General features: G+C 43.2%; 1 protein-coding gene across 1 annotated transcript in view; it reads left to right on the forward strand.

Moving 5' to 3' along the window:
• The window catches only part of GRK7 (G protein-coupled receptor kinase 7), a 32,779-nt gene extending 9,250 nt beyond the window's left edge, over positions 1-23,529 (forward strand). Inside the window, exons 3-4 of the mRNA XM_006202760.3 lie at positions 15,802-16,076; positions 22,981-23,529. Coding sequence (XP_006202822.1) covers positions 15,802-16,076; positions 22,981-23,317 — 612 coding nt within the window. The 3' untranslated portion in view covers positions 23,318-23,529. The remainder of the gene's footprint in view (positions 1-15,801; positions 16,077-22,980) is intronic.
• The last annotated feature ends 1,266 nt before the right edge of the window (positions 23,530-24,795 follow it).

Below are 24,795 nucleotides of genomic sequence, written 5' to 3' on the forward strand. Positions count from 1 at the left end.
TGACCTTTTAATCAAGGGATGATGAGATCCTTTACAAAAAGATTCTACAAGGTAGGGACTATGATTCGCTCCATTTTACAGATGGAGAAATTGAAATTCCAAGAGGTTAAGTTACCCACCCAAAGTCAGCGCTCGTGTGTGAGATGAACCCAGGTATGTCAGGTTCAAGAGCATGTGTGGTTTTGACTCCACCTTGTTAAGTTCACACACGGGGCAGAATGTGGCGTCTGGTTTTTAATGCCATGAAAGGCCCTGTACTGAGTAAAACTCAGAGCAAGGGCATGTGATAACATAGCATATCTTCCTCAGTCTGGTCTTACATGGACACCAGCCTTCAGCCTAGCTGAACGTCTGTCGGAGTTAAGGCTTCAGAAAGGAGTGCCCCCAGCTTCTCAGGGAGTGATGTGACTAACGTCCCAGAGCCAGCCTCCCACACACAGGCATAGTATGCCTAAACGTGCTCCCAGCCACTGTCGACATCCACCTTTAATAAATGTGATAAGCATTTCTGCCTGTTCTCAGCTGACATCCACATGCACACAATAAATGAACTCATAGCATTTTTAGAGATGCCAGAAAATATATATATATGTATTCCAATATAATAGGAAAATCGAGCAGTGGGACTCGCGCTGGGACTTTTCAAGTACCACATCTATTTGGAGCTCAGTGACCTTCAGATTTTATGGAATATGAGTCAGTCCTTAAAACTTGCTATATTGTCAGGAATTGGGATGAAGTTACAGCAGTGACCCAAAAATTTGTCATCTATTTGCTTACCTTGTCCTGCCTCTGACCAACTCCTCACATTCAGAGGGATAATGGGTGACAAAGTCCGGGCATTATTTTTATTTGGAAGCTTCTGTTGTATCAAATACCATGCTAGGGACACTGAATAAGTGATTTTTAAAAGATCTCTGAGGCAGAGGAAGGTGCAGCTCAGTGGTAGAGCGCATGCTCAGCATGTACAAGGTCCTGGGTTCAATCCCCCTTACTGCTATTAAAACAAACAGACTTAATTACCTACCCCCAAAAAGGCAACAACAAAAAGATCTCTGAATGTGTTTCATCAGAAGTTAATGCCTACATACATCACAACCATCATGACCCTGCTCCCCAGATTTTTCTCTTCGAGAATTTACTTCTGACAAACTACACAGGACAGGCATTCTGGTTACTTCATGGTCACATGATGGTCTCCCTCAAAATCATAACCATCATCATTAACTAAATTTAGTTCCTAGTAACTTTTGACCACTGCAAAAGTTTCAAATCCATTCTTAAAGTGTCTACCATTATTAAGGGTGTTCAAAAATGTTCATTACAGTGTTGGGATTATTGTTCTCACTCCTCATTAAAAAGGCATTCATTAATTCATTCACTCACTCATTCAACATGTATTAGAGAAAGACAAATATCATATGATATCACTTATATATGGAATCTAAAAAATGGCACAAATGAACTTATTTACAAAACAGAAACAGACTCACAGACATAGAAAACAAACTTACAGTTACCAGGGAGGAAGTAGGGGAGGGGTAAATTAGGAGTCTGGGATTAACAGATACACAGTACTATATATAAAATAGATAAACAACAAGATCCTACTGTATAGCACAGGGAACTATATTCAGTACCTTGTAACAACCTATAATGGAAAAGAATACAAGAAAGTATATATATATGTGTGTGTATATATATGTGTGTGTGTATCTATATATATAAATATAACTGAACCACTACACTGTATACCAGAAACTAACATAACATTGTAAATCAACTATACTTCTATAAAAAAATTTATATATATATATATATATATATATATATATATAAATTGAGCATTTCCCACATGCCAGGACTGTGCTAAAGAAGAGTCACAGAATGATAAGCAAAATCAGATATGATGATTTCCTGCTCTACTGGAGATTACAGTCTAGTGGGGGAGACAGAACTTAATAATCACACAAATGAACATAAAATGTCAATCATGATAAATGCTGTGGAGATGTGGTACAGGGGGCTCTCCAGGGAGGATTGATCTTAACACGTGAGGATCAGAGAGTCAAGCCCAGGGGAAACACAGCTTATGAATATCAGAAAGACAGAGAGGAATTCACTCAGTAAAGCAGCTGGGGTGGTGTCTTGATTGGGTTCCCTGGAAACTGACTGAGACAGAGCTACACGTGGAAGATTTATTAGGTCTCATTGTCTTAAGATACATGCTTGAGGAAGGCAGGATTGGGCAGAGGGAGAAGCGAACCCACAGTGAGCAGGACCTAAGATATCAGTCAATCCTTCAGCGAGCTCTAGAGTTGGGATGGCCCTTCCAAGTTGTCCCAAATTGAGGCGGGGTCCAGGCTTTTGTGTCTCGCCAAGGTCAGTCAGTGACCTTGGTCAGCTGCCAGAAGGGGGCGTAAGCCTGAGTGAAGCTGTTCCCTGATGCAGAGGGCAATTCTGGAGGGTGAGTGGCGGGGGGTAGGGGGAGGCTCTGAGCCATCAGCAGTCCATGGTCCCAGCCAGGGCTGGCTATGTAATTTTCAGGGCTCATAGCAAAATGAAAATGCAGGGCCTCTTCTTCAAATATCAAGGAAAAGCCTTCTCCTTTCTTCCATGCTCAGTCTTTCAACAAGTCAAGGCATTTTTGTCATTTGCTGCTTAATGTTGCACTCCCTCAGGCTCTGAGATGCGCAAGGAGTAAGTGGAGACACTCACAGACACCCAGGGCCCTGCTCTACAACTAGCCCAGAAGAGGCACATGTCTGCCCCTAGCCCTGCCTGCCCCAAGTCCAGGGTAGCCAATAGTCGCTGAGCAGATTCGGGGGAGCAGACAGCCAAGACCCCGTCACTGGGAGGCAGGAAAGTTCAGGAGACAGCACTGCATGTGTGAGTTGAGACTCCAAGATCCAGATTCTTGCTCCATGGTCTCATTGGACTTAACTTACAAGATACAAATTCAAAAACTTGTCGAGAAAGCCTCCCACAGCATTCACCCCCAGCACCGGGCTGCTCCTGAGCACAGGGCCCAGTTCGACTGCACTGGAGGCTGGCCCTGGTCTCAGCAGCTGCCGGGTGGAGGCTGAGATTCCAAAGAGGGAACTGGGCAGAGGACCGCAGTATCCCCTCCAGGTGGGGCAGAGCCAGGTAGTGGGAACAGCCAGTGCCAAGTGCCGGCTGCTCGGGGGAGATGAAAGGAAACCAGGAGATGGAAAGCACAAAGCAAGAGAAGGCGTGGTTCTAATGAAACTGGAGGGTGGCAGGGGCCAGGCCAAGCCTGGCGTGACAGGCCATGTTAGGGACTTTGGTTTTTTGTTTAAGAACACTGGGAAGCCTTTGAAAGCATTTAACCAAGGGGACAACGAGCTTAGACTTCGGTTTAGAAACAAATCGCTCCATCTGAAGTGAGGACAGACGGGAGGGGATTCCGGTGGATTGTGGTCACTTGTAATCCAGGTGAGAGAGGACGGCAGCTCTGCCCACAGAGCGGGTGGTGGAGCCAGAGCACAGTGTTTAAACTGGGAAGGGATTTCAGAGTGACTGGGCCTCAGTGATGGTTTGGACTTGAGGAACGGAGAGAGGGTGTCAAGGATGATTTACTAGGTGAGGTCATGTCACAGGTACAGACTTGAGCCCTGAGTACAACTGGATACAGGCAACCGAATGCCTGCCTTCATAAGCCCAGGACAGGGAAGTGGCCGACAAGCAAAAGGGCAGTGACAATACGGTGGTCAGCTGTTCAAGTTGGGGGCATAGGAAGGGCGCCCAGCCCGACACGGGGCCACGGGGCCAGGAAGGGCTTCCAAGAGGAAATGACAACCAAGTCGAGACTTACAAGGCAAACGGAGGCGAAACAGGTGAAGAGAAAGGAGAGTAGGTTTGGCAAAGTTGTCAGCACAGAGCAGTGGTCCTTACCGAAGAGCAGTTTGGCCCCCAGGGTGCTTTGACAATGTCCGGAGACATTCTTGGTTGTCACGACTGAGGCTAGTTTACTACTACTGGCATCTAGTGGTTAGAAGCCAGGGATGCTGCGAACATCTTATGCACCACACAGCCCCGCACCGTAAAGAAGGATCTACCGTGTCCATAGTGCTGCATAGGGCCAAAAGCCCTGGCTGAGGTAAAGGCCTGGAGCCAGCAGCCTGGGGCTCAGCCCCAGGACAGAGTGGCTCTGCAACTGCCTAGAGTGTGCAGTCGCAGGGAGTGAGGGGTGACAACGGGTGCGACTGGAGAGTATATCATAAGTCAGGCCCCAGGGGGCTGGAGGAGTCAGACAAGGGCACTGCACTCAATGCCAAGGCTGTTGGGGAGCCATTGAAGGCTTCCAGGCAGGGAAGCGACAAAATCAGCCTTGGCAGGATGATCAGGAAGCGGGAGCTGGGATGAAGGTAGAGGGAGGGGTGGGGTGCAATGTTCATAGCATCACTATTTACAGTGGCCAAGGCATGGAAATGCCCAGCAGACAACTGGCTTAAGAAGATGTGGTGCATGTACAATGCAATATTACTCCTCCATAAACAGGAATGAATCACTGCCATTTGCCATGACGTGGATGGGCCTAGAGAATATTATACTTAGTGAGACAAGTCAGACAGAGAAAAGCAAATACTGTATGACACCACTTACAGAGGGAATGTAAAGAAATAATAACAAATGAATGTATGCACAAAACAGAAACAGACTCACCAAGATAGAAAACAAACTTGTAGTTACCAAAGGGGAGAGGGAAGAGGGTCTGGCACTCTGCATGGCTTGGTCCACAGAGCACGGGTTGGCCCTTGGTCCAGCCAGGAACTGGGCAGGCTGGCACATTGTCTGTTGAGTTGTGGCGGTGAGGAGAGAGAGCCAGGAGGCTGCAGGGTACGGCAGAAGGGGGCTATCATGCAGGATGGTGCAACCCGGGGAACAAACGGTTGCCGTATCATTTGATTTGATGTAGGCATATACTGGAAGTTCAGAGCATCCATTCAGATCAAATGCAGCTGATGAGATACGGTCCACAGGATCAGCGAAATGGAAGGGTGGTGAGCATGCCAATTTGGGTCTGCCACTTACTATGGCTGCTGTGTACAGGTGTGCAGGCTGATGTGCCAGCACCTGGGGCACCTGGCCACAGGGACAGTGAGGCCGGAGGACCAACCTGTGCTCCACCCACCAAGCCATGCAGAGTGCCTTCTTGTGATTGGCGCAGATATGCCGCTTCGGCTGGCCATTGCCCTGCACTTAACCCCAGGGAGGCCGTGCCTCTCCTCTGAGTCTGGTTAATACTGCTCGCCTCTTGGGCTTGATGAAAAGATTAAGAAATGCCTAGATCAACACCTAGCAGAGGTCCAGCCACTTGGTAGGTGCTTAAGGACTGATTGCTTTGATTATTCTGCAAGAAGCAGAGCACCAGACTCTGTCACGATCTCCACTGTTGCCCTGTTTCTGCCTCACCTGAAAGGCACCATCGCTGCTCAGGGGACCTTTGCTGCTGTGCTTTGTTCTCTGAGGGACACAAGGAGCCAGCAGGACCCCAAGGCTGCAGCCGAGTGGGCAGTGGGTGAGGGCCTCAGGCTGAGCTGGGCAGGCACACACCGTTGTCTTGCTTCCTTACAGGCGCATGGAACTTCGTGTGTGATTTTATTCTGAGCATCATACAGGCACCACGGAAAATAGGCCTCAGTCTGCCTCTGAGCAGATTCTCAGAACACGAAACCACCAAAGAACACAAAAGAGGAATCATATCTGTTGATCTCTGATGATGTGACAGGCCCATCTTTCAACCTTAGAGCCTCCTGGAGTTTTCTTTTTGTGTAGCTGCCCTGCCTGAGATAACCAGAACCTGGCTTGGTGACCATCGTCACCAACACCTATTAGGGCCTGTTGTGTGTCAGGCTTTGGAAGGGCACGCAGTGTGTCTTATTGCTTTAATCTTCATCACAGTCCTGTGAGGCTCAGAGAGGTTGAGTAACTGGCCTGGGGTGACCAGCTAATAATTGGTAGAGCTGGGATCTGTACCAGAGCAGACTGATGCCAGACTGTATAGCTGCAAAAAGAATTATTTATCTTTCTTTTGGATCCCCTGGCGGGGAGTGGGTGGGTGCTCTCTGGGTGTCAGAACCTAGAGATGTCAGTCCTCCCAGGGGTGTCAGGGAGAGCAGGAAGGCCCCATGGGGGAGGCTCCTGCTCCCACCCAGGAAGTGGACCCAGGGGTGGGCGTGGGGCAAAAGTAGGCCCTGGCGGGGCGGGCGCTCTGGAGGCTGCAGCCCAGGGCTGAGCACACAGGGCGGAGCCTCAGAGCAAAGTCCCCTGGGGTCTCGGCTGCATTCCTCCGAGGTCTGCAAAGGCCACCGCTTAAAGGCGCAGAGGAGCAGCTGGGAACGAGAACAAAGCGGCCGGGCCCCCCTCGGAGGAAGGAAGGAGGGAGCCCCAGGAAACAGCTGATAGCGCTAAGCTCAGCTTGTTTTTTTCCTCTGCTCAACAGTTCTCCTGCCACGGCAAACAAAAGATGTACATTCTGATTCCCTCTTCTGTTTGGATTGTGCTCTCGAGTGGATCTGGTTTGTGATGAGCTGTGGGGAAGAGACATCCGCGGGCGGTTTCTTGCTCCGCTGGCCAGTTTGCTGGGCCGCCAGGAAGGGCAGAGAGCCTCCTTTACTGCGTCTTTCTCGCCGCCCGGCCCAATAAATCCAGCCTCACCAAGGGCACCATGATACAGGCATTTCTTTTAATGATGGAATATAAAGTTGTCAACTTTTCAGGTTCACGGGGAGCTGGAGGTGACCTTGACCTTGAAGGACCAGCACAGACATTTGCATGCATGCACCGGGAGGCAAGCTTTTTTTTTATGGACCTGTGAAACTATTAAGATGAGAACTGTGCCCTCTCAGCCCCACTGGAAGGCCACTCCCTGTTCTGATCACTGCGAGGTCACAGTGCACTCCTGCCCAGAGCCACCTTGGGACTCCTCAGAGCGTAGACTCCGCCCAGCCTGGGTTCTGCCACTTAGCTCCCATGGGTCCCCCGGGGATGCGAGGGACAACAACTGCAGGGTCAGTGGAAGCCAGCATCCAACAGCAAGAGCGAGTTAGAGGGTGTCGGCACAGGTCCCCACAAGCTGGCTCTGATCTTGATCTCGGCTTAGGCTGTCAACCTTCCTCAAAGTCTGGACACCTGTAGGCGACAGGTGGCCCTGAAGCGACTAAGCAATCCATGTGTGAAATGGACAGTGGGAAATGGACTTGCTGCCCACCCGGGGGGGGCGGGGGGGGAGGAGTTCAGACATCATCTGGCTTCCTAAACCCCGTGAGGTCTGATGCTTGATGCCTTGAGTGCTGGGTATCCTTTGTTTTGCCTAACCAGGTGTTGGCTCCGTGGATCCATCAAAGGGCACTATAGAAACCAAAGCTGCGGGGAGGCGGGCGGAGCAAAACAAAATGAAGCCAAAAAAACAAAAAGATAAACTTTACACAAAAACCTCCACCGAGTTCTGTTGCTGCTGACACTGAGTGATCCCCACAGCCCTGGCCATGGCAGTTCTGGTCACCCGACTGAAGGAGATTGTTTTGATGCCACAGAGACCGATGTGCGGGGGCCCTTTGTAACTGCAGGAGTTAAACTGAGCCGCGAGAGGTCAGCGTGGTTGGACCCTGCCCCATGCTGCTTGGCCTGGTCTCTCCTCCCACCCCGCTCGGAGGAGGCAGTTCACATGCAGAAGACAAATGGCATAAAGGGCAGGCAATTAATTTTTTCAGCTGGAGGCTGCGATGGAATTTGGGTGCTTAGACTCTGGCGTGCGCCTCTAATTCCATTCTTCTCCTCTGTGAAATACCTCCACTCTTCAAGGAGGTGGTGCCCTTCAAAATTCCATCACTGACATTCTCTGTTTTTAGGACCAAGAGGTAAATTTAGTCCTGAAAATTATTTGGAATGAATTAAGGCTACCCTGGTTGCTGTCAGTGTTCTTCCCATTACACGGAGAGGGCTATGGGGCTGTAAAGACGGCTGGCCAGTTCTTTGCTTATTTCCCCAGTGGGGAGAGCAAGGTGGTCCCAGGGCAGGGTTCAAGGTCTGGTCCCCACCAAGCAGCAACCTCGCGTCGTGTGGAGAAGTGCGGCCAGACTTGTGAGCAGGGATATGGGCAGAGAACGGAGAACTTGTTAGGAAAAGAGGAAGAGAAGTAGCTTAAGCAAGAATGGACCACGATGAGGACTTAGTATTATTTGGCAGAAGGGAGCGAGGGAAGGAGGGCACTCCAAGGGGAGAACAGAAATCCTAAAGGGAATTTGGAGGGGTTAAAAAAATCTACCTCACCTGTTTCCTCAGAGGCAGTGTCATGTTCACAGTGCAGGCTTGTGTGTGTGAATCTTGGGTGGGTATCCTTGGGCAAGATTTAAGCTCTCTGTGGTTTAGTTTTCTAGTCTAAAAAATGGGATATAAAACAGCCTCTATCTCATAGGGTTATCATGAAGATTAAATGGGAAATTCATTTAAGCACTTGAGAAAATATTTAGCATGTAATAAGCACTCAATAAGCATTGTCCACTATTATTGCCAATTTTTCTCCCAGCATGTGTCTCACAATCCTTTGTTCAGGACTGACATATGCTCTCCACTTTTACCCCACACCTTCTACTGAGCGACTGATGTTTATCCAGTGCCCTGATTAGCGATGTTAATCCTTAAAGTCACTCGCCTCTGAAATCTGCTCTTTGGAAGCTTGCCACACAAGGAGCAAGCTCACAGTAACTGTTGCTGAGTAGAATTTACCAATCACCACCGCCAGGCATGCAGTGGGATGTTGTTTATAGTCTTTCCTTATAATTTTTAGTGTTTGTTTTAGTGGAGATACTGGGGATTGAGCGCAGGACCACGTACATGCTAAGCACGTGCTCTACCACTGAGCTGCACCCTCCCCCACTATGGTCTTTCTTCATGCCTCTCTCACCCCAACTCAGGAGACTGAACCAGAGAGAAGCCTGCCCTAGGAACATATATCCCAACTTAGAGCTGTGGAGAGTGACTGACTACGTACAGGGAGACCCTCAGCCCCTTCCCCGCCTCAGTTCCCAGGGTGAGGGCAAGCAGGCTGACACCCTCAGGTGGGGCGTTGGACGATCTCCCTCTGGGGAAACTGAGCAGCCTAACAAAAAAAACGCCTGCAGATACTCACAGGTGGGATCCCAGTGAAGTGGCTTGGCATAATCACCCTGCAGTGACGCCCATCGGTTGACAAGATTCTTGTCAGATTTTGGTGTTGCCCTCTTAAATATAAACAGAGTCAAAGATCACTTGTCATTTGAAAAAATCCTCCAAAATGAAAGATGGTGCCCAAACAAACAGAAGAAAGAAACTTGTAGGAAACAGGAACAATGTGGGGATAGAAAATAATAATTTTTAAAACCTACAATTAGAATCATTTAAGATTTAAGGGAAGATATTGCGTCCATGAAAGAAGAACAGATGCTGGGAAACAAAGAATATTCTGAAAAGAACAAGGACATCTGGAAAGAAAAAAATATACAAATATGTTTACAGAACAACATGGATAAATCTCAAAAACATAATGTTTTTAAAAAAAGAAGTCAGACACAAAAGAGTATCTACCACACAATTCCATTTACATGAAATCCTAGAACAAACAAAGCTAATCTATGGTGACAGAAATGAGAAAGTGGGTTGCCTGGGAAGAGGGGTGGAGGATGGACTAGAAGGGACACAAAGAAACTTTCTGGGTAGCTGGAAATGTTCTTTAACTTGTTTGGGTTGTATTTACATGGGTGTATTCAGTTATCAAAACTCACTGATAATTTTGTACTCAATTTGTATTCAATTATCAAAATTCACTGATACTGAGTATATAAGATCTGTGCACATTATTCTCTGCTAATAATACATTAATAAGACATACTTGCAGAAATAAAAACGTTCAGTATCACCTCGTACCAATCAGAATGGCCATCATTAAAAAGTCTACAATTAATAAAGGCTGGAGTTTGGTGCAGCCATTATGGAAAATAGTATGGAGATTCCTCAAAAAACTAAAAATAGACTTACCATATGATCCAGCAATCCCATTCCTGGGTATATATCCAGAGGGAACTCTAATTCAAAAAATACATGCACTCCAGTGTTCACAGCAGCACTATTTACAGTAGCCAAGACATGGAAGCAGCCTAAATGTTCATCAACAGACGACTAGATAAAGAAATTGTGGTATATATATATGATGGAATACCACTCAGCCATAAAAAAGAATAAAATAATGCCATTTGCAGCAACATGGATGGACCTAAAGATCATCATTCTAAGTGAAGTAAGCCAGAAAGAGAAAGAAAAATACCATGTGATATCACTCATATGTGGAATCTAAAAGGAGAAAAAAAGAGGACACTAATGAATTCATCTAAAAAACAGGAACAGATCGCAGACATAGTAAACACTCTTATGGTCATCAAGGGAAAGGGGGTGGGAAGGGATACATTTGGGAGTTTGAGATGCAAATGTTAGCCACTATGTATAAAACAGATTAAAAAAAATTCCTTCTGTACAGCACAGGGAACTATATTCAATATCTTGTAATAACCTATAATGGAAAATAATCTGAAAAAGTGTATGTGTGTGTGTATATATATATATATATATATACTTACTTACATACATACTTACATACATACGTGTATATATATATACACACACACATACATACATACGTGTATATATATATACACACACACATATATGTATATGTATAACTGAATCATTTTGCTGTACTCCTGAAGCTAACACAACATTGTAAATCAACTATACTTCAATAAAAAAAATTCAGTAGAAGCTTCTAGATCTAGCTATCAGTTTACAGGTAATATGGAGAACAGAGGAACATGTTAAATGACACCACGGGAATGCAGTCAGCAAAATCTGACTGTGGGAAACTTCAGTTTAACTAGTTTTCTCCAGCAAAAACTTGCAAGGGAGAGATAAAGGAGAAACTTATATATCCACAGAGATTTAAGAGAGATATCAACAATCACATTGCATGAACCTTATTTAGATCTAAATTTAAACAAATTCTTTAGAGAACAAGTTCCTAGGGCAATTAGGAGAGGGTAAACATGTCCAGATATTTGATAATAAAGAATGATTGTTATTTTTAAAGTGAGATAATGGTGTTTGTAGTGCTTTGGGTTTGTTTTTTAAATGACCTTATCTTTTAGAGGTTCATAGTGAAATAAAAATGACATCTAGGATAGACTGGAGCTTTAGGAGTGAGTAGAGACACACAAAATAAGACAGATAATTGCTGAAGCTGGGTGTAGAGTACACTGGGCTTATTATTCTAGTGTCTTTTCTTTTGTGTATGTCTGAAATTTCTCAATAAAGCACTTAAAAAAATGGAAGAGTTAGAAGAATAATTGAGGAAGTCTCACAGAAAAAAAAGAAAAGAAAAGAAAAAAGACAAAAGAGATGAAAATAGGAGCAAAAGATAAGAAATACAAAGGATAAATTCAGGATTTCAAAAAAGAGAGAGAGAGAGAGAAGAAAGAAAATGGAAGGGAGAAAATGATCAAAGAAATAATTTGAGAAAATTCCCCAATACTGACAGCCATTAGTTTCTGGAGTGAGAGACCAGCCAGTTGCCAGCACTGTGGATGAAAAGTGCCCCACACCAAAGCCCGTCACTGAGAAATTTCACCAAGTTGGTGCACTGGGCCACAAACCTCACACCCCTTCTGACAGTCCCTCGACTGCCTCCTTTTCTCTCTCTCAAGCAGCACGGTGTTGGCACAGCTTCTAGGCCAAGGTGCTCCTCCACCTCTACAACTGGATGAAATGCCATACTGTAGGGTGTGGGACCCAGCTTCCAGGGCACCTGCTAAGGCTCTGGATGACATACCTGGAAATACAGACAAGCTAGCCTTGGGGTAACCCTACTTTTTTTTCTTGCTTTAACAATTCTATTCTTTATTGTTTTTAGTAATATATAATTTCGAAATATGATTAAACATTTACATGTCAGAGAATTCAAAGGGACATTTCTTTTTTTTATTGAAGGACAGTTGATGTACAGTATTATATAAGTTACAGGTGTACAATACAGTGATTCATAATTTTTAAAGGTTATTCTCCATTTATAGTTACTATGAAATATTGGCTATATTCCCTGTGCTGTATAATGTATCCTTGTAGCTGATTTATTTTATACATAGTAGTTTGTACCTCTTAATTTCCTGCCCCTGTATTGCCCTTCCGCCTTCCCTCTCCCCACTGGTAACCCTGAGTTTGTTCTCTATATGTGAGTCTGCTGCTTTTTTGTTATATTCGCTGGTTTGTTGTATTTTTTAGGTTCTGCATGTAAGTGATATCACACAGGGTAACGACTGACTGATGGAAATGGGAGATGGGAGGGAGGGGGAGATAGCATATCCCCCCTCTTCTCTCCCTGTGGTTCCTCCTTGTGACCCTTCCAGAAGAGTCCCATGTGCCTGGTGAACTAGCAGCCAGTCTTGCAACATCTAGCCTTACATCCCCGTCCCTCATTCATTTTATACCTGTACGTTCTATCATGAAAACTTCCAAACATACAGCAGTTGCAAGAATTCACAGCAAGAGCCCCTGTACACCCATTAGCTAGCGTTTACCACTGACATTTTAATCAGCTCTATTGAGATATAATTTAAATACCATAAAATTGACCCACTTAAGGTGTGCAATTCAATGGCTTTTAATATATTCCCAGGGATACGCAAACATTATCACAATTTTAGAATATTTTCTTCATCTCCAAAAGAAACCTCCTACCTGTTAGCAGCTACTCCCATTCCCCTTCTCCCAACCCTAAACAACCACTAATCTACTTTCTTGCTCTATGAAATCGCCTTATTTATTTATTTAAACATTTTTTTTTACTTTGGTGGTGGTATTATTATTTTTTGGTTTGTTATCTTTTGTTTGAGGGTGGGGGTGGGTGGGTAATTAGGTTTATTTATCTATTTGTTTAATGGAGGTCCTGGGGATTGAACCCAGGACCTCATGCAAGCTAGGCATGTACTCTACTACTGAGCTATACCCTCCCCCCATTTAAAAGAAATTTATTTATTTTTTATTGAAGTATAGTCATTTTATGAATCACCTATTTTAGACATTGCCTATCAGTGGAATCATGCAGTAAGTGGTCTTGGGTGACTGGGTTCTTTCACTTAGCATAATGTTTTCAGGGTTCATCCATGTCATAACATGTATCAGTACTTCATTCCTTTCTGTAGCTGAACAGTATTTCATTGTACATTATTGACGTTTGTTAAACTTGCTTTATCGTGTGCCTATTCACCTATCCCTCCTTCTGTTGATCCATGAATCCATCTTATAACTTTTATGTATTTCCCTTTTTCTTTTTAAGCATACCTCCCTTTTCCCCAGCTTTCTGTGCATTGCACACTTCTTAAGTAAAGCTCATACACGTGGCTGCCCTAGGTGCAAGGGAGGCAGAGAGATGGAGTACTTAGCCTCCTGGCTCTACAGGAGAAGAACAAAGAGAAAAGGGAGCCTGGGGACGGGCTTTTGCTGTCTTGGTCGATGGCGTTTCTCACTCTCATCCACATCTCCCCCTCCAGTCTCCCCTCCCACCACTGCGTCCTACAGATCTTATATTCCAGAAAGGCCAAATTTCTTAAAGTTCCCTGAGCACCCCACATTTTTCCAGACTCCATTCTTGTACCTGCCCCTAACCTGGCCAGCCTTCTCTGTGTTCTTCCCTTGTAATTCAGCTCAGCGGTTGCCCTTCAGTGACATATCCCCAACACACACACACACACACACACACACACACACACACACACACACACTGTGGCCTCCCTGTGTTTGTTTTACACTCCCATTATGGCATTGACCCTCCTATATTGAATTAACCTTTTGACCTGTCTCCACCAGCCTGTAAATCCTCAAGGGCAGGGGCCAGGTCTTGTATGTCTTGGAATCCCTGGAAATCACTGCAGAACATGGCTCAACAAATATTTGTTGGATGGTGAATGGAAAACATTTCGTTACCATCTTTACTGTTGTTTACATAACAAAAGTCTTGTTGGGCAGCAGGGGAGGCCCGGAGGTAAATACCTGGTTTGGATACAAAGATGAGTAAGACTAGATCCTGGGCCTCAGAGGAGCCTACAGCACCCTTTTGTCTGGGCAGATGCAACGCTGGACGAGATGCCAGGACAACAGATGTAAACTCGGACTGTCCCAGGCAAACCGGAACATATGGTCACCCAAATTACATACCCACTTCTATGAAAACAGCAGTGCCACGCTGACTCATGCCCAGCCTGTCAGATCTTGGTCACTTCCAGAATTTCCTTGCATAAGCCAATTACTCCTCATTAGTGCCTGGGTCATTTGTGTTTTTCATTGTTGTTACCCATGTAAAATTTATCCATATAATCTGATATTCCTAAGGTATTGTGTACATTTGGAGATATGTGCTCCCAAGTTAAGTGACCTGGTTAAAACACAGGGACCGTTGATGCATCTTTGTCTATTGCTCTGTGTCTTCCTGCTCTCCTAAAAATCTGAGTCAAATTACAGAGCATATTTTTTTCTCACAACTTTGCCAATAATTTATGTTCTCCTTTTTATGTACTCCTAGAAGCTTCTTGTCATTTTAGAGTGTTCTTTGTTTGCATTTTTTTTAATGCTGCAGAGGTTATACCTTATACTTTAACCAATTGCAATTTACTTTTTGTGAAAACATACTATAATGGAAATACATACTTTATAATTACAAGGTACGTTGTGGGTGTTCATTCAATATTTGTTGAATGAATGGATGTATCAAAATCACATTCAGTTACAAAGAGACAAATGCTGCATGATTCCACTTGTATGAGGAACCTAGAATAGTCAAATTCATAGACAGGAAGTAGAATGGTGATTGCCAGGGCCTGGGGAAGCCAGGTAATGGGGAGTTGTTTAATGGGTGCAGAGTTCCAGTTTTGAAAGATGAATGAAAAAAGTTCTGGAGATTCACTGCACAATGTGAATGTACTTAATATTCTTGAACTGTACACTTAAAAATGGTAAGATGTTAAACTGTAAGTTATGCATACTTTACCAAAAATGCATGTTGTATTAACATATAATTATATATTATATATAAATTAACATATGTGTATTACCCCAATGGTCATTTGGTATATATTGTCAGTATAAGTGTACCTACAATATATAGTCATGCATGTTAAATGAAGTTAAATGTGTGAAACTTTCTGGATTAAAATGACAGTATTAATTTTTCAATGCAGAGACAAACAGGCAAAAATGTGTCATAACAATGTCATTACGTAGCACATAGAGTAAGAAGCATCATAGACTGGATAGTATTATGTGAACATCCAGGAATAAAGTGCTCGACCTTAAAAAAAAATCAGGCATCTAATTTTCTATTTTCTGTGAGTAAAAAGCAGAGGCAGAGCTTAGGGGAGCTTAGAGACAACCATTTTTCACCTGAGAGATGAGGCGAGGAGACTGGGAGAGTCCAGGTGATTTTCCCACTGCAGGAGCAGCCTCATCTGTCTCTTTCAGAGGGCACTCCAGCCAGATCCTCGTGTCTCATTGGCCAGAACGGATTCCAGGGCCCTGACTGCACCAGAGGCTGCTGGAAAAGCAGGGAATACAATGGGTTAGACACATGGCCTCTCCCAATAAATGAGGGCTCCCTCAGCAAGGAGAGGAAAGGAGAAGGGGTGCTGGGTAGGCAATCAGCAGCGTCTGTTACGCTCACATTCGTGTTTTTGTTTTGTTTTGTTTTTGTTTGGGGCTTTACAGGCTGGAACCAATGGTTATATGGCTCCGGAAATCCTAATGGAAAAAGCGAGTTATTCCTATCCTGTGGACTGGTTTGCAATGGGATGCAGTATTTATGAAATGGTTGCTGGACGAACACCATTCAGAGATTACAAGGAAAAAGTCAGTAAAGAGGATTTAAAGCAAAGAACACTGAAAGAGGAAGTCAGATTCCAACACGATAACTTCACAGAGGAAGTGAAAGATATTTGCAGACTCTTCTTGGCTAAGACACCAGAGCAACGCTTAGGAAGCAGGTAAACTGTTGTATAACAGACATGATTAGTGATGTCAGCATTGTCCACAGGGATTTGGAGAATACTTTGGATTAATGACAAAGCCTTGTGATTAAGTATTAGTAGTGTTTTCCTGTTTTTATTTGTATATTATGTGATTAAGTATTTTCAACACTTTCAAACCCTATGAACTCTTGATATGGAACAACCTCCAAGATACATTTTAAAGTGAAAAAGTGAAGTGGAAACAACATACATAAAAAAAGAAGAAAAAGAATACTACTTCAAATACTTGCATAGAATATTTCAAGCAGAGTATACAAGGAATGTATAGGATTCATCAACTTTAACAGAGGGAAATTGGGGGCTGGTGACAGCTATGCAAATGAGGATTTTCATTACTTAATTCTATTAGCTTTTAAATTTTGAAACATGTGAATAAACTACCTATTCGAAAATGAGTAAAATGAAAATTTGAAATAAAAACCACCAGTACTGATAGCCAAAGCTCTGGAAAATTCTGTCCCTTTTATACATCTCTGTACCATATCATTAATCAGTCAACAGATATTTAGTGAATACAGAGGATGTTGCCAGCTATATTAAGTCCAGCTGAAATTTTTTGAGGGAAGTCAAGCTTTATTGCTTACAATGGAATAATAAGATCAAGATCTTTCATTTGTTTGTTTTAAGAGGGGGGAAGGTAATTAAGTTTACTTATTTATTTATATTTGGAGGTGGTACTGGGGATTGAACCCAGGGCCTCATGCATGCTTAACATGCACTCTACCACTGAGCTATACCCTCCCCTCAAGATCAAGATATTTCAAAAGAAAAAAATAAGAAAAGCTGACCTATGAAAAGACCCTTGACAGAGGGTGACTGTGTTATGTAGGAAGGAAACCAAGGGTTTTCGAGTCACAGAGAGACCCACATCCCAGCTCTGCTATGTACTAGTCATTTTACTTCAAGCAATTGAATTACTTTCTGTGTCTTCATATCCTCATATATAAAATGAGGTTTTGTGATTGTGATGGTTAATTTTATGTCTCAACTTGACGAGGCCAGAACATTCAGATTTTGATCAAACATTATTCAAGATGTTTCTGTGCAGGGATTCTTCAGGTGAGACTAGCATGTAAATGAGTAGGCTTTGAGCAAAGCAGGTGATACTTCATAATGTGGTTGGGCCTCGTGCAGTCAGATGAAGGCCTTAACAGAAAAAGACTGGGAGAATAGGGAATTCTGCTACCCAACCACCTTTGGACTTGAGCTACAACTCTTCCTAGGTCTCCAGCTGGACAGCCTACCTTGAAGAATTTGGGTTTGCCAAACCTCCACGAACCTGTGAGCCAATTCTTAACGTAAACCTTTCTCTTTCTCTCTCTCTCTCTCATATACATACACACACACTGTCAGGGAGGAAAAATTTTCTTCCACCCTCTTAGGTTTAGGGATGGAGGCCTGAAAATTAAACCCACAAAAGACAATTAGCAAGAGAAAAGATAGATTTTTATTAATGTACACACAAATGAGTTCACAGAAAAATGTGACTAGAAGGTGATTAGAATTGGGGGTTTATGTCATCTTAATAGGGGAAGGGACTGGGAGAAGATCACTTACAGGAAAACAAATGACTTCTTAGAAATCATGGGGGAAGGGCACTTATGGGAGAACAGTTGACTTAGGAAAGATAAATGGCCCTTAGGAGAATAGATGAGAGATATGATAGTTTTCTGACAATGTCTATTTAGGTGTGGTGCTGACTTCTGTCACTGGTGATAAGAGTCAATCTTTCCTGGTTCCAAAACTCCTGAAATTCCTGGGGAGAGGATTTGTGAGTTCAGTTCTTTTCCAAGGCTCTGCTTATCTTAAAGGCAGACAAGGGGTGTTCAAAACCTGCACCTGTTAACTCTCAAATACCTTCGGCTCAAAATAATGTTATACCACTATTGTGCATCCTGGACCCCTTCAACATCCTTTTGCTTCTGTTTCTCTAAAGAACTCTGACTAATTCAGGTGGAGTATTTTGAGATTTAGATATAATGTATGCAAAGTTACATATAATGTTATGTTAGGAATCATTCAATAAGTGATAGCAATTATTATTAATTTGCTCTAAAGGTGATATCAGATAGTATTTTGATTAAACTATGAGTTTGAGTGTCTTAAATTCCTTGGACTGAATTTTTAAAATCTAAAAATACATACAAATATGAAAGATACAACCATAAAATAATATGACTGATTTTTAATATTACACCAGAACTTAGGGAGCCAAGTCACTCTAAACCTTCCAAGTAGTTGCCAGGTGCCTAGAACAGGGCTGCCTTAGCTCACAATGTTTGTGTATGGAGGCAAGCTTTTTATTTTTGACCTGATTTTTTTAAGGAGCGAAACAAAATTCATGTATAGTAACTTTCCAAGCGTGACAGATAACCAAACTAACAAATGAGTCTTTTGAAACGAGGTGGAGTTCTACATTTATCAGATGGAAAACATGAAACTGATTTTTCTCAAGTAAATTCCAACTTTGTCGTATTAGTGTAGTCAGAATAGGCTATGTGGTGGTAACAAGCAAATCCCAAAGTCTCGGCGGCTTAAAACCAAAGGATTATTTCTCATTCCCACGAAGTCCTTTATGGGTCCAGTGTTCCTCCAGCGTATCTCCCTTCAGAGCAGTGACTCAGAGCTACAGGCTGCTTGCATCTTTCGGTTCCATTGAAACTGGTGGCTTTCAGTTGCTATGGCAACACAAGAGACTGCAAAAACCTGAAGGGCTTTGTCCAGCAATGACCCACTAAGCACATCACTTCAGACACACTTCTGTCAGACAAGATGCGTCCTCGGGCCCTGCCTAAGGGCAAGGTGCTGGCTAGTGTTACCTTCTGTCTGCCCAGGAAGGAGAGGAGAGCTTGAGATGGTGACCACTAACCGTCCCCACCACCCTGTTCTCAAGTGCGCTCGGGGAGTATCAGAGGCGGTACCAACCGTGGCTGAGGCAGTGGAAGAAGCGAATGGTCTCTTTAGACAACTTCCCTGAAGGGAACACCACCTCCTTGGTGTGTTTGAATACACATCTATCTCAGTCCTTTATAAGCACACTTTGAGTCTATAAAATGAACTATTGACCAACTTCTTCAGGAAAATGCCACCTTAAAACACCAGATCATGGCCTGAAGGTGCTCCATCCAGCAAAACCTTTTGCTAAAGCATTTGATGTTGTGACTGTTTTGAATAAAACTGTTTACAACATTAGAGAGAAGGCATATAAAAACCAGCTGTTCGGTGAAAGAGGAAACCTTCCAACTTTTTTATTTCAACTCTTTGTATGTTTTTAAACATTCATTCAAATGAGATAACATTTGATTCATTTCGTGCGCGTCCTCCAAAGTGTAGCAAATGCCTAGACAGCATATTACACAGCAGAGGTCAAGTGCCCCTCCCTGTTGCATTCACAAACATTTGAAATCAGTTAAAAACTCTTCTCCTTCTTTAGACATCACTGAAGAGGATCTCCTCCTTTGCTTTTACGAGTTTGTGAATGAATTTTGCGGAGAAAGCCAGAAGCTTTTCTGAGCATCTTATGGGGTCTCCAGACAAGGTCAACTATGGTGTTTTCCAATAAAATAAAAGGTGAAGACCGCTTAAGTATTTTTCAGGGTTTATTCTAATCAGTCAATGGAGCAGAACAATGGCAAATAACCATGCAAGTCTCTGACTTAAGTGCTTCTCCGACACACAGTTTGCCAAAATCCATTGTTCTTGGCAAACCCCACACTGTGGCCCTCGTGTATGGGCAGCTGGTATCTCTTCTTCATTGACTGTTATAAGAAGACCCACTGTAATCTCTGTATGGAGTTCGGTAACACAAGAGCCCCCGTCAGTGCTCTGAAATGTGTTCAACAAGCAGGAGAAGTCTTCCTGCCGCTGCCGATCTGGCCATTACAGAAGGTGCTGCCTTCGTCGAAGGCCTCTCCTATTTGTCCAAAGTGCACTGCATGAGGGTGGGCCAAAAGAGCCCTGAACAAAGCTGCCAGGGAAAAATTCAACAGTAAAATGACCTTCGTGCTATTTCTAACTACAGAACTGAGAACTAGTGCGAAAGAACCAAGTGATCCGCATCAACAACCACAGACATTTATTAGAAAGGGGCATAAGGCGTGGGCTCTGCCCTCCAGGGGCATCCAGGTGGGGATGTTGAGGAACATACAGAAAACCTCTGAGTGGCCCATCGTTCCCTGTCTTCTGTGACTAGTTGCGGAAGGGCTGCGGTCAGCCATCCCTAATGGACAAGCCAAGGCCATCGGAGCCTGGTTGCTGAGATGTTAGTTGAGAACAGTGCATCTTGATGTGAAGACTGGCCTGGCAAGTTCCCCAAGGTTACTGAACCCCCAGGCACTCTTCTTTGTCCAAGTTAGATCTGCTCAAAGTGACTTTAAAGGTGCGCTCTTGGCCTCTGGTACAGGGTGTTCATGCCTGCCAGCGGTCATCAACGTGGTACAAGCTCCTTCCTCCTGGCACCCGGTCCCATTCCAACTCCTTTGTTCTCTTGAGACATACAGGCCTGGGTTTCATTCCTGATCTCCTTGGGTGGAATTTTCGCTCTATCCTTGTTCTATCACATTTAAAATCTATGTGATACTAACCCCCATTCCTTGGATCTATCTGATACTTCAAAGTGTTGCTGTGTAAATCATACCTCAGTAAATCCGACTTTAAAAAAAAATCCATCCTTGAAGCTTCAATTTATCTCAGTAATCCTCCGTCAAGGCTCTTACTCTCCAGGCTGTGAATCACACAGAAATTGGTCAGTCGGTTCTGGTAGATGACAAGCCTACATCTTCCTTTCTTTTAATTGATGGAGACTCAGTGGGTTTGGGGGGAAAAGAGATACTCTGTAGTATCTTATGATGGTGCAGCTTTCCTTACCTGTCTTTTCAGCAGGGTTATAGTGGGGCAAGTCCAAGGAATCCTGGATGGGTTTTTCTGGATAAGGCTGGGCTTCAATCCAGAACAACCACTGGGGAATGGCTGGACATCAGACACCTTCAACTGAGTTTCTCTTTTCCATAATAACATTTGACTACAATTTTTTCCTTTGAAAAATTCACCTGTATTTTCTGGCTTTCTCAGATGCACAACTATTTATAAAAGCAAAAGCAAGTATAAAGAGATTAAAAAATACAGTTAAAAGACAGATGGGGTTGGGGTGATGGTTAACTGTGATAAAGTAAGTGAAGAGCTTAATGTTGTGTTAGCCAGGAGTAGGCTCTGAATAAATGCTACCTATTTTCACTACTGTTATTGGCAATGTCATTATTGTGTTTAGACTCCAGTCATCTTCCTGGGCAGAGTCTGCTGCAGCAACTATCAGATGTGATGGGGAGTCTCTGAAGGGGTTATGTGTGAGAAGTTCTCAGTTCTTTTCCTAAAAGTTTTTTTTTTTGATAAATGGAGCAAAAATGTAAAAGGGAAGACCATGAATGTGATTAGTTTTATTAAGATTGACTCATGACAGAAACTGACTTCTTCCAAAAGAAAGACATTTCTCAGACAGACCAGCATATCTTCTCGTATAAAAGAAAAAGGGGAAAAAAACATCATTTGAATCTGATGCCACAAGACTGAGCTCTTTTTTTTTCTTTAAAAACTGGACTTAAGAGGAACCAAGAGAAGTGTGTGGTAGGCCACCCCTAATATGGTCCCCAAAGATCCCCATCTCCTGGCATGCATGCCCTTGAGTGGTTAACCCCTCAAGGATGGGCTGGACTTATTGACTTGCTTCTAACTAATAGAAAATGGCAGAAGTAATGAGATGTCATTTCCAAGATTAGGTAATAAAAAAACTGTCTTCTGTCATGAGCTCACATTCTCTCTCTCTCTCTCTCTGTCTCTCTCACTAAGACCATTTGTCCTGAGGAAAGATTGTTAACAATGGTATACAGCAGCCCTATGAGGAGGCTCACATGGTGAGGGATGGAAGCTTGCCAATAATCACGAGTGAGCTTGAAAGCAGATTCCCCCACCACCGACCTCCCCTCACCCAGCTGAACCTTTAGATGAGACCACAGCCCCGACCAATAGCTTTACTGTGACGTCACTAGATACCCTGATGCAGAGGCACCCAGTTAAGCCAAGTCTAGATTCTTGCCCCACAGAAACTGTGAGATAATCAATGTTTGTTGCTTTAAGCCACTAAATGTTGGGGCAATCTGTTACACAGCAATAGATAACTAATACAAGAGGTCACACAATTGGAAACACACATTTTCCGCCCTTATTTTAAGTCAAATACTAGAAAAATTTCTAGCATAGGGAAGGAGGGTTTGGTAACAAATAACCATAGTCTTGAGCACTGAAGGTATGCTCATTCATGCTGCTAAATATTATGAATGAATTATCTAAAGGTCTTTAAAGATTATTGTGGCCGTTGGGAGAGGTAGGTGGGGCTCCTAGAAATCATGTTATATGAAGAGTGAGGAGATACAATTGCTATCTTTTAAAATGTGAGTGGTGGTCAAATGAGAAGAGACGTGCTTAACTTGCTTTGTGTGACCCTGAAGGACCGAGCAAGAGGCAGTGACTGGAAGTTGCAGGCAAGTATATGCTGGCCCTATTGAATTTTGCTGGTGTTTCCATGAAACACCAAGAATAAACTTCATGTCTACTGCTTGGCTATTCAAAAATTACATCTGCAGGTGAAGGCTGTCTGCAAGCAATGAAAATGCTACTGTCTGCGTATGGTCGAATTGTGGGTGATTTTTAAAGTTATTTTTCTAAATTATGTTTTCACTTATATTGTCTTTGCAATTAAAAATGAAACATATTATAGGAAAAGAGTGCCACACACTTTGTGTTGCTAGAACATCTCCTGTTTTGGTTTATTACTGTGTCTTAGGCTGACCATCTCCTCTCTTCCCAGAGAAAAGTCTGATGATCCCAGGAAACACCATTTCTTCAAAACCATCAACTTTCCTCGCCTGGAAGCTGGCCTCGTTGAACCTCCATTTGTGCCAGACCCTTCAGTGGTTTATGCCAAAGACATCGGTGAAATTGAAGATTTCTCTGAGGTTCGAGGAGTTGAATTCGATGACAAAGATAAGCAGTTCTTCCAAACATTTGCAACAGGCGCCGTTCCCATCGCGTGGCAGGAAGAGATTATAGAAACAGGACTGTTTGAAGAATTGAACGACCCCAACAGGCCTGCAGGTTGTGGGGAGGGTAATTCATCCAAGTCTGGTGTATGTTTGTTATTGTAAGTTGTTCTCTCCACCAGACAGGCAGTAGGAGTCTCCGCTGACATGTGTAATCCTTGAATCCTAACACACAAAAATTTGTTGACTGAGGACTGATCAATCAGGAGGGGCATTTCAACCAGAGAACAGCTCAAAGGACAGGCAAGCTCAATAGTAGGATGTGTTTTCTTTCCTTCCTTCCTCCTTCCTTCTTCTCTCTCTCTCCTTTTCTTTTTTTCTCTTCCTTTTCCCTTCCTTCCTTCCTTCCTTCCTCTCTTTCCTGCCTTCCTTCCCTTCTTCCTCTCTCTCTTTCTTTCTTTCTTCCTTCATAAAGAAGAGTAAAGTCTCAGTTTTCACTGAAAGCTAGGAAAAGGAACGCTCAGTTTTATTTTGATAAACTAAAAGCATGAGCCCTCACCATTGTGTTCCTGAAAATTACGCAAAGTCCTAGGAACAGAGAATGGAACTTTGTGGTATACTCAGAAAATGAGCATTTGCAATTCTTAGTAAATAATCATTTTAGTTTTTCTCTGTTTATATCTTTTCTTCCCTTCATCTTTCACTATGTCTTCTGCTTCTGTACTTATAAAAAGGATTTTGAAGCTGGAAATAAATATTCCTGATATTCTATTCATCCCCCCCCAAAAAGGAGTGGATTGTAATATTTTGGCAATATTTTAGATTACAAATTAATTTTTAATTTACTGAAAGTCTCTTTTTCGTATTTTTGAAATATTCTACCATTATAATGTTGCAGCATATTAAACAGCATGTAAACAGACATGAGGTCTGTGGATTAAAGTATTCTGTACGTTGAGTCCTTTAAATAACATTCTACAAACTGCTTAACTATGTAATTCCATATGCCATTGGTTCCCAAACTTTGATGAACTTTGGAATCACCTAGGGATCTTTCAAAATACTAATGTGTGACTCCCACCCCCAGACTTTAATTGGTCTGGGATACAACCTGGGCACTTAGATTTTCAAAACTCCCTAGGTGGTTCCAACGTGCAGCAAAGTTTGGGAACCATGATCGTGTAGATGTAAATGTTATTACACATGGGACCTTGTTTGGTTGCTCAAAACTCCAGTCATACATTTTGATAGCAACTTTCCAAATATCCTAAAAATGTAATGTTGGCAATTGTAGTGCAAATGAAACTGAAGATAATCTGTATTCATCTTGTAGATTTCCTTGTCTTTGCACGCTTTAGTTCCTCACACCTATCTTGGGAAGTAGTATTCTTGGCTATTTCAAGAAATATGATTTGAACAAACAGTGGCCCTCATTTCAGGTGGCTGCCCAGCCAGCACTTTATTGTAGGGTTAGCACTTCTCAAAAGCACAGCCAAAGTGAGAATTTTAAGGCTGACGAGAGAGAGAGAGAGATGGCACAAATATAAATCTAGGATGATTATATATATGTATTTTTAAAAGATACGTGTGTACGTAAGGAAATCTCACTTGTCCAATGGTGAGAAACCTGGCTGAACTTACTC

Source organism: Vicugna pacos, chromosome 1 (genome assembly GCF_048564905.1).
Source record: "Vicugna pacos chromosome 1, VicPac4, whole genome shotgun sequence".
Classification (NCBI taxonomy): domain Eukaryota; kingdom Metazoa; phylum Chordata; class Mammalia; order Artiodactyla; family Camelidae; genus Vicugna; species Vicugna pacos.